The 10,114-nt window shown below is 58.5% G+C and overlaps 1 protein-coding gene across 1 annotated transcript; it reads right to left on the reverse strand.

Annotated features, from left to right (window-relative positions):
- Positions 1 to 139: 139 nt before the first annotated feature.
- Positions 140 to 6,120, reverse strand: CKM (creatine kinase, M-type). The gene is made up of 8 exons (XM_081962827.1): positions 6,001 to 6,120; positions 4,256 to 4,469; positions 2,721 to 2,875; positions 2,355 to 2,487; positions 1,713 to 1,884; positions 1,355 to 1,478; positions 959 to 1,148; positions 140 to 538 (listed from the first exon to the last, which is right to left on the reverse strand). Exons 2-8 carry the CDS (start codon positions 4,446 to 4,448, stop codon positions 360 to 362), a joined length of 1,146 nt encoding a protein of 381 aa, XP_081818953.1. The 5' UTR covers positions 4,449 to 4,469; positions 6,001 to 6,120; the 3' UTR covers positions 140 to 359.
- Between the last annotated feature and the right edge of the window lie 3,994 nt (positions 6,121 to 10,114).

The raw sequence follows: 10,114 nt of genomic DNA on the forward strand, positions 1-10,114 counted from the left end.
GGGGACTTGGGGGACCCTACAGTAACTCGCCAGCTGCTTTCCCTGGGCAGCCTTGGGTTCAAGGGCTGAAAGGCAAGATGGGAGACACCCCACCCCCCGCTCCCCAAGCACGCGCAAAGAGAAGAAAGGCACGGGCGTCTGTGGGGCAGACAAGGCTCTGGGGCCGATCGTTTGCTTTATTCACTCCGTCCACAGGGGCTCCCAGGAGGAGAGCTTCCCAGCTGGTAAAGGGTAGCTGCCCCTGGCCTTCGGAGCCCCTCGCGGGGGATATCCGAGCGCCAGGAGCTGCCACTCCGAGTGGCAGGGTTGGGGTCACCCCGGAGTCCAGGCCCCAGGCTGCCCGGGGTCAGTGGGGCCCCTCACTTCTGGGCAGGGATCATGTCGTCGATGGCCTGGCCCTTCTCCAGCTTCTTCTCCATCTCCACCATCAGCTTCACACCGTCCACCACCAGCTGCACCTGCTCCACCTCGGAGGAGCCCAGCCGGTCCGCGTTGGAGATGTCGAACACAGCACCCACGGCCTCGGTGTCCACGCCACCTGGGGGGAGGGGAGCACAGGGCCCGCTCAGTCCGCTGACCCCCAACAGAGGGGCAGACCCTCGGGACCCTTAAGCATGCTGCCCGACAACTCCAGCGGCTGGAGGCCGAGTGGGCACACCCAGCCGGACTCCTGCCCAGGACAAGGAGAGCACATGAATGCCAGCGTCTCTCATTCTTGACTGGGGAAAGGGGCTGCTTTGAAGACAGAAACGAGACCCCCCCTGGAAAGAAGGGAGGGGCAGAAGAGCTGCTACCTCCCACCCACCCACCCCAGGATGAAACGCAGGAGGTGCTGCAAAATGGCCCCATCCCCTCTGGTGGCATCTTTCCTGCCCGTTTGAAGACAGTTGAGGGGCCAGGACTGGGGAGACGACCCTTTGCCCAAGCCGAACTCCGGGTCCCCTCCCTGCCCTCCCACCTGTGCCGCGTTTCTGCAGGCGGAGACGCTTCAGGATCTCCTCGAACTTGGGGTGCTTGCTGAGATGGGCCAGCTTAACGTGGACGCCGCCACGCAGGCCGGTGCCCAGGTTGGAGGGGCAGGTCAGGATGTAGCCCAGGTGCTCGTTCCAGCTGAAGGGGTGGCCGTCCTGCTTGAAGATCTCCTCGATCTTTGGGGGGGGGGGTAGAGGTTGGCAAGGGTTCGTGATAAAGCAGGTGATACCCACATCTCTTTTTCTGCCCCCCCCCAAATAGGGCTGTTTCTCCCAGGGGGGTCTTTATGCCACTGACATGGGCTGAAAGCTCCGTCCCCCTCCCCAGCCGTTTGGGGTCATCGCCGAGAGAGCAGGAGCAGTCCCCCCTGGCCCCCCCTCACCTTCTGCAGCCCCACGCAGAAGCGCCGGAAGACTTCCTTCATGTTGCCCCCCTTCTGCATGGAGATGACCCTCAGGTGGTCCTCCTCGTTCACCCACACCAGGAAGGTCTTGTTGTCGTTGTGCCTGGGGGGGGGGGCGGAGAGCAGAGGCCTCAGGCTCCGTCGGCGCTGGGCGGGGGACCCCAAAGGGCATAGAGCCGGCCCCTCGGCTGCCCCCTCCCCACTTGCCAAGGCGGCTTTCGGGAGCTCTTCTGCGGAGGGGGGGGGGGGTATGCAGGAAACGGGTGAGGAAAGCGGGGCAGCCGGAGCAGCCTTTGGGCCGGGGAGGCTCCGAGGGGGCTGGGCAGGAGCCGCTCACCAGATGCCGCGGGCGTCGGGCCAGTCGCGGCCCATGCCGGAGGCCAGCAGCAGCGGGGAGACGGGCTTGTCGAAGAGGAAGTGGTCGTCGATCAGCTGCTGCTGCTCCGCATCGGTCATGTTCTTCAGCGGGTAGTATTTGCCCTTGAACTCCCCGCTCAGGCTGTTCAGGGCTGGGGGGGGGAGAGCGAGAGCCCCTCAGCAAAGGCTGCGCCCCCCTCCCTCCCCCCTCCCCCAACAAGGCTCAAGGGGGAGGGGCTTCTCTGCAGCCCCCTCCTCCAAGCGGGAAGGTGAGAGGTTTACCCTCCGCCCCTCCTCAGCTTCCATCCCCAAACCTTGGGGCCCTTTCGGCCTCCAGAGCGAGTCCCGGGCCCTCCTACTGGGGCGCCTTCCCGATGGGCGCCGGGAATGTTGGGGGCAGTAGCCCCAATCCCCCCTGGAGGAGCGGCGGGGCTGGGCGAGGGCTCGGCTGGTCTAGCGCCACCTGGTGGATCAGCGGGGGACCCTCCTGGCGGGACCCCGGCCGGCGCTGCCTTCAGCCGGCCAATGGGGGCGGGGCTTGCGGGCTGGGAACCAAGGCAAACGGGGCAGCTGAGCCCAATTTTGGACAAAGCGGCTCCTCCCCCCCTTCTTCCCCTCTTACCTTTGATGGACAGCTTCTCTATGGCCCGGCGCTCGGCCCGGCTGCAGTGGGGGGGCAGGGTGTAGCCCTTGATGCTACGGCCGGTCCTCACGCGGCTGCTGAGCACGTAGTTGGGGTCCAGATCATCACCGCCCTGCGGGGAAGGAGAGCCGGGGGTCCTCTCTCTGCTCTGGCTGACCAGCCCCCCCCCCCGGCCCTTGAGGGAACTCTGCAATCTGTCAGACACCCCCCCCACGTACTCCTGGGGGGCACCTGCCTGGGGTACACAGGGAATCCCACCCTTTGATCTTTGCAGACTTCAATGGCAAGGGCTTCCCTTAAGTTCCTCCCCCTCCCCAGCAACGCCAGCCCCACCCCTGCCTCCACCTTCAGGTTTTCGTGGTTCAGGTCGGTCTTGTGTTTGTCGGTGGGTTTGTAGCCTCCGTGGCGGTCATGGATGACAACGTCGAAAAGATCTTTGAAGGTGTGATAACACTCTTCGTCACCAGCCACGCAGCCCACCGTCATGATGTAGGGGTGACCTGCAAGGTCAGAGAGCTTCAGCGGGGAGCAGACCAAAGCCCCCCTCTGAAAGGCAAGGGGCTGGCACACCTGGAGGTCTCCATTCACCCCTGCCTGGCACAGGTTCTCTCAGCTGCCCCAAACACATTTGGGACCAGGCTGGGGCAGGGGGAGTGATAGCGGGGGGGGGGGGTCTTGCCCACTAATCCCCAGCAGAGTGTCTGGCAGGGGTCAGTGGGAAGGCCAGCTAGATTTCACCCCCCGAGGCCACCCAGGCCGATGCATTTGGCCCCCTTGGACCTTGGTGACATCTATCCTGTTGCTCCTAAAACTTTTGAACCTAGTTTAGCCCTGCTTCTTTCCGGGCAGGTGAGCAGCCGGTGCCCCCCAAGGCCTTTGCCTTCACCTCCCCATTTGTTCTACTCCCAAATGTTGACAAATTTCAAGGAGTAAATTAAAACAAAAACAAAATCTCCCAGAATTCCCCTGCCAGCAGAGTGATTCCTAGTGAACATCTACAGTCTAGAGACGGAACCAACTTTTTTTAGTCCACGTGGATAATAAGACTGAAAGAAGGGATTTGATTTCTTCATGTACTTTAGCCCTCCTCTCCTCTCCCCCATGCCCAGAGGTCTGCTGTGCGCATGGTGGGCAGCAAACGAGTCAAATAGATTATAGATGGATTGGGTGGATTAGATAAATAGCTCGATAGCTAGACGGAGAGATGATATAGATGAGAGAGAGAGGGGGGGAGAGAGAAGATAGGTAGGTAGGTAGATGGTCAGGGTGCCCACAGGGGGCTGAAGAAAGGAGGAGTGATGTTGCACAAGCAATAGACTACGTGGCTGACTGTTTGGGAAAGGGGGGAAAAACTTTTACTTTTCATTCGGTGAAAACCACTTCCTTTGCAGTCGCTTTCCGTGATATATACAATAAAACTATTCTTTAAGTAACCTACCTGGAGTTTTGTTTGCTATGGGCGTATTACTTGGAACCCTGACATTAAACCGACTCTCCATTGTGGCAACCCTGGAGCCTAAAAACGGCCTCAGTCAGGCCAGCTCCAGAGTTGACATAGAGAGAGAGAGAAGAGAAGAAGAGGAGAAAAAAAGAAAAAGTGGAAAAAGAAAAGAAAGCCAAGCTGGGCTCTGCTCTGCCTTCACCCAAAAGCAACCAGCTGCCAACTTGCTCAATGTGATGCCAGCCCCCGCCAGAGGGGAGAGTGAGCCACAGGGGAGGAGGGGGCACCGGCAGGCACAGCTTGTGCTTTGCATGGAGGGCAAGGTCAGTGGCAACCCCCTCCAGGGCTGCTGCCAATCAAAGGGTGACCTCCGACTGCTGTAGCTGGGATGAGAGAAAACGGGCAAGGGGCACCGCCGCAAGGGAGGGGCAGGGCCCACCTGGGTTGTCCACGCCGGTCTGGATGACGTCGTCCAGGGTGAAGCCGCTGGCCGTCTCCTTGTCCCGCAGCCTCTTGTACATCTCGGGGGTGAGGGCCTTGGCCATGTGGTTGTTGTGCACGGAGAGATCGGGGTACTCTTCCTCGGAGGGGAAGTTCATCTTGCACTTGTTGTGGGTGTTTCCGAAAGGCATGGTGGCGGCTGACGGCGGGTCCTGCCAGGGGCAGACGGGCAGAGGCTGAAGGGCCTGGCGCTGCAGCAGATCCAGAGCCAGGAAGGGAATTTCTGGGCAGCGAGACTTCAAAGGGGCTTGTGAAAATGTACCCAGAGACGGAGGCTTATGAGACCCGCTCCCCCTCCAGAAGAGGCTGCTGGGCTTAGAAGGACAGGGAGGGGTCTTAGGGTCACTGAAAGCCTGGAAAGCTTTCCTCCACCAGAGGGTGAAGGTGGGTCTAACATGGGGGGAGTCACGGGTGAAGAGTTCAGTCAGAAAGGGGAGATTTCGAAAAGAAAACGAACCAGGACTTCACACTGTGCCAACCCCCCCCCCCCATTTCACTGCAGGACAGGCTGGTTTGGGGCTACTTCCTTGCATTTGGGATGTCAGATATTGAGTAACAGAAACATTGGGGGGCACTCAGACCCCTATCTTAAGATTCTAAAGCCAGAATTGGCCATCTCCCCAATGTGGGGCAGCAGACGGGACCCCCTCAATCACTGGAGATCCAAAGAGTCCTCCTTGCCATTCTTCAAAACAAACCTGTACCCCCGCCCTCCTTTTAGGAGGGGGTCTGGCTCGGCCATCATTCGAGAAGTCACCCCACTTGCTCCACTTGTTTGGGGGCCCTCAATACCAGTCTGCAGGCGGAAACCCTTGACAAGGCAGGGTTTGGAGACCCTCCTCAAGACAAGCCGTCCACCTTCTCCCTTGCTCGGACCCCAAAAGGCTTCCCAGGTGGGAGAGTCTTAATCCCCAATGGCCCTCAAACCGAAATGGGGTCCCCTTCTTGAGGGGCACCTTCAAGGTCAAGCACTAGAGATGTCAGCTGACCCAGGAGGCCGCAGCTGTGCAGAGCATCTTGGGTGTGGGTGCCAAGTGCGTGGGACAGTGGGGAGGGGGCAGGCTCTGCCCCTCCCCTTCAGTCCCGCCCACAAGAGGCCAGGATAATTTTAGTCTCTCAGAAGCAAGTTTATTTATAGAGGGTTCTTTTTGTCCACAAAAGGGCCCCGATCAGCGCCTCTCACGGCTTCTGCACAGGGCGGCACCTTGGCAGGGGCATTCCAGGGGCGACTTTTGACCACTGTCAGCACTCTCTGCAGCCACGAGAGAAGCCAGACACCCGGTCTCTGGGGTGGGGGGAGCCCGGGAAGGGGAAGCGGTTGCAGGGGGGTAGAGAGGTTGAGCAGGGCCTCTGCAGAAGATGGGGCTCTGTCAGGCACCCCCGTCTCCAACTTCCCTTTGCCCGCCCTTGACCCCCACACCGCAGGGAGAGTACAAGATCACGGCCAGATCTGTGGTCACCCTCCCCATTCACCCCACCCCCCAAATACCCACTTAGAAGAGCTGCCCCTGTAAGCAAATCCCAGCCCTGATTTTATGGATAGGGCTTTGCACGAAGGGCAGCGTTTTCAAAAAAGGGCCATTTAAATTTTCCCCTAAATTGCTAGCAAAAGTACCCCACCTGTTTCTGTCAATTCTCCCCCCACCCCAGCTGCAAATCCAGATCAGAAGGGGTCGGGGTTACCTGACCAGGAGAAGCGAAGCCTGCAGAGTCCCAGGGGCTGCCTTGTCTCACTCCGGCACAATAGGTGACCCAAGAGTCCGGGCTGGGGGCTTCAGCATATAAACCCTGGCCCTCGTCCCCATTGGCTGAGCCTGGGCCAGCTGCCCAGCTGTGATTGGATGTAGCACCCTCAGCTCAACTTGAAATTGCCTGGGCCAGCTGCCTGGGCCAGCTGCCCAGCTGTGATTGGATGTAGCACCCTCAGCTCAACTTGAAAACTGTTCTCCAAGGCACCTGAGGACAGAACAAGAAGCAATGGGTGGAAACTATGGGAAGCAATGGGTCAAAACTAATGGGAAGCAATGGGAAGCAATGGGTGGAAACTAATCAAGGAGAGAAGCAACTTAGAACTGAGGAGAAACTTCCTGACAGAACAATTAATCAGTGGAACAGAAGTTGCCTCCAGAAGTTGTGAATGCCCCATCATTGGAAGTCTTTAAGATGATGTTGGATAGCCAATTTGTCTGGAACGGTATAGGGTTTCCTGCCTAGGCAGGGGGTTGGACTAGAAGACCTCCAAGGCCCCTTCCAACTCTTCTATTGCATTGTATTGTATTGGCTGGGAGTCTTCACTCTGGAGAAGTCATCACCCATCCCTTCTGGATGGGGCAGCTGCAGGCTCCTGCCTCAGCGCCTCCCTTCCCCCCTGCTAGGACCTGGCCAGGAAAGCCTGAGGTTTGTGGGAGCGGATCTGAGTGGGTGAAGAGGGCTCTGCCCTCACCTGAGCTGGTGCCACACAGTTCATGGATGAGCATCCAAGCAGAAAGAGACAAAACTTTGCAAAACCTGTTTGCTTGGCTTTTTGAGGCCGTCAAGGCTGCCTTGAAAGGAGACCAATGGGTGCCAAGAGCAAGGCAGGGGGGGCTGCTCTCAGGGGCCTGAACCATGCTAGAAGCACCCTGGAGAAAGAGGAGGCATCATCTGTGGGAGAGGAAGGAGTCCTTCGGTCAGGAGCCCCACTTCAGCTGCTCCAGATACTTCTTGCTCCATGCACCACCACCCCAATGACGCCCAGCGCCCAGCCCAGTAGGTGCAGGGTCTCCAGCAGCTGCCCAAAGTGCCCCCCCCTCATCTCAGTGCGGTAACTGGAACCCTGGCGCTGCTGGGAGGGAATGTGCCCCCCTCTGCCAGGCATTCAGGTTAGGTAAGAAGTACAAGGGCCGGAGCAGAGCCTATATTGCAGTTCCCTGGCTCTGGTAATGGGGTTTGTAGTCCAACATATGGGACACCCTGTCACTGCCAGCCACAGGCAGAGACCCGGACTGGTTTCGCAGCCTTCTGCACAAGCTCAGAGGACTCTTTTCTTCTGCACCTCCTGGAAAAGTGGGGGGACCCGGGTTAATCTCCATGGGGAAATTCTCTGTTAGAGAATTAGAAACACGCTCCATCCAAGAGGGTCTCCTGCAAACTGGGCCTGTCTCAGCCCCCCCTCCTCCCAGCCAGAGTGGAATCAGGTTCCTCATTCCCAGCCCCCTTTCTCTAGGGAGAAGCCTCTGTCCTGCAGCAGCTGCCTCTTTGGAAGGATTTATGGGAATTTGATCTCACACTCCCCACCCCCGTCCATGCCTGCCTCGGGTCCCACAGCCTGACCAGGTGCAAAGAGCTGCCCCTTTGTCCAGGCTGGGGGGAGGCAGGACCAGCAGCGCATTTGGGGCAGGTTTTACCAGCCCTGAAATGGGGGAGGGAGAGAGGCTGCAGGGACCTTCCCTCGGGGATTCCCAGGCACAGGAGACCCTCCTGCTTTGACACAGGCGCCTTCTTCTCAGCATGGGTCCCATCCCCCCATAGGTCTGGCTGTGACCCCTCAGCCCTCCCCAGCCATCAAGGCCCCACAAAGACAGAGCTGGCCTGGAGCCAGGGGGGGGCTTTCTGGTGGAAGAGGAAGCCGTGTCCACTTAGGGGGAGTCTGGAAGGGCCGCTTGACTTTCCGTCTGGGTCCACCAAAATGTCTTGGCAGGCATGCCCCCCTCCCCCAAGAGGGCACTGAGAGAGCCGACCTGGGTTCTGGGGGTGAGGAGGCTCCCAAGCACATCTTTTTCCAGTCAGAAGCTGGGAAATTCCTCCTGGGGGGGGGGGGGGGCACAGCATCCAGCCCCCCTCCCTTTCCCAAAGGAGACACAATTTTAGGAAATCCTGCAGAGCCTCTTAGAAATAGTTCTGCTCCTGTCCCAGGAAGGACCCCAGAAATTGGGCGGGGGAGAGGTTTCAAAATGTCCCTCCCTCCCTCCCTCCCTCTCTCCCTTCTTTCTCTTTCTTTCTTTCTTTTTTGCCAGCTTTTCCCATAAATTTAATCCTATTTAGCTCCATTTATGGAGTGTTGTGGTTCAGCCAAAGAGCCTGGGCACCTTCTGCCTCAGTGTCTCCTTTCCTGCACGCTTCTAACCGTTTTTGCCCTTAACCGATCCCAAGGATTTCTTGTTCCCACAAGATCTGGAGGCCGGGGTGGGGGTGGGGGTGGCAGATGAGTGACTCAACATGGAGGGATAATTTGATCTTTCCCAGGTAGAGTGTCGCAGGTTGCACCTAAACAAAGGTCTGCTGGTCTTCAGTTTTTCAGGAATAAAGGATGCATCTACCCAGTTTAGAGGGCAGAGAGCTGCACAATTCCATCCCTGGAGCCCAACAAAGCCCATCATCCCCAGCTCATGCGGATGCCACCAATGACGGCCACCCCTTCTCCCATAGCCTGCTTTGCTGTGCTCGGCCTGGCAGAGAAATGCCTGTGTTTAAACTCCAAACCAGGTAGACACTCAGCTCATGCTCAGAGACAGCCTTGTGTTCACCCCTTCCTCCGTTCAGGCTTTGGACTGACTCAATCTGGATTTCGGCCTCAGGAACGCCTTCCTGGCAGAGGAGGCGCCTTGTCTGCACAACCAAATTGGACTGCTGAGAAGGCGGAAATCTAGCCCTTGGAGGGGGGTGGGGGCAGACACATTAGAAGAAAACATGTCAGCCGGTTGAGCAATTGACCTGCAGGTGAAGAGGGAGCCCCCCCCCAACAAGACCATGTGATGCAATTCCTCTCTGGCACAAGCCTCCCCCCCCCCCAGTGTGTCTCAAGCTTGGCCACTTTAAACGATGTGGACTTCAACTCCCAGAATTCGCCAGCCAGCTTGCTGGGAGTTGAAGTCCCCATCACTTAAAGTGGCCATGCCTGAGAAAAACGGCCCCAGGCTTTCCAAGAGAGATGGGAACCAGCTCCAGATGCCAAATGCCGACTCCCATCCTGATCAGATCCCAACGGGGCTCCTCATCCTGTAGCTTGGAGGGCCACATTCCACCCACTCCCCATCCAGGGGCTTAGCTGGCACTTCCTTGCTGGGAACCGGGCACCCTGTCTGACGTCAGCAACCGCTGGATCAGCTCACCCGGAGGAATTCTATCGCAGGCAACTGGGGGGGGGGGGGAAGGCGAGGAGAGCGTATTTTTAGAGACCTCCTCTCCAACCACAGCAGCCACTGTCTCTGGTTTCACACCAAAGAGAGGAAGGAAAAAGAAGGGCTGCCCACCAACCTCTCTGCCCGAAGGCTCTTGGAGAGCCCCAATTTTTGTAGCCAGCTCCCCACAGCTGTCTGTTGCTTGGGTGTGAAGGGAGGGCAGAGGGTAGAAGGGAGGCAGCTGGGGCTGATTTGGGGCTCAAGGCTGTGCATTGCAAGTCCCCTGCAAGTGAGAGGCCTTGGTACCCCAGAAAGGGAAAAGGTCATGCCAGGCCAGGCCCTCCCCTCGTGGTTACCCCTTGGCTGGGCACGGCAGACCCAGGACAGGCTTTAGAGCAGGGCAGTGCCAGAGATGGGCCTGATCCCATGAATTGGAGGAAGGTCAACTCTTCCAGATCATTGTGGCCCCATCTTCTCTTGTGCGGGGGGAGCAAGAAGTTCCTGGGAGAACAGCAAGCTGGACACGGAAGCCATGGTCAAGAGTCACCAACCGCCCTGCCCAGATGCCAGCAGCCACGTGGCCTCTGGCAATGACACAATTCTTTCCACTGAGTTAAGATTCTTTGCTTCTTTCAATTGATGGGCTGCCCGTCTCTAGTTGGGTTGCTTGCCCATTGCTTGGGGGGGGGGCAGTTTAG

This window comes from Natrix helvetica (genome assembly GCF_964273705.1).
Source record: "Natrix helvetica genome assembly, chromosome: 9".
NCBI classification, from domain to species: Eukaryota; Metazoa; Chordata; class Lepidosauria; order Squamata; family Natricidae; genus Natrix; species Natrix helvetica.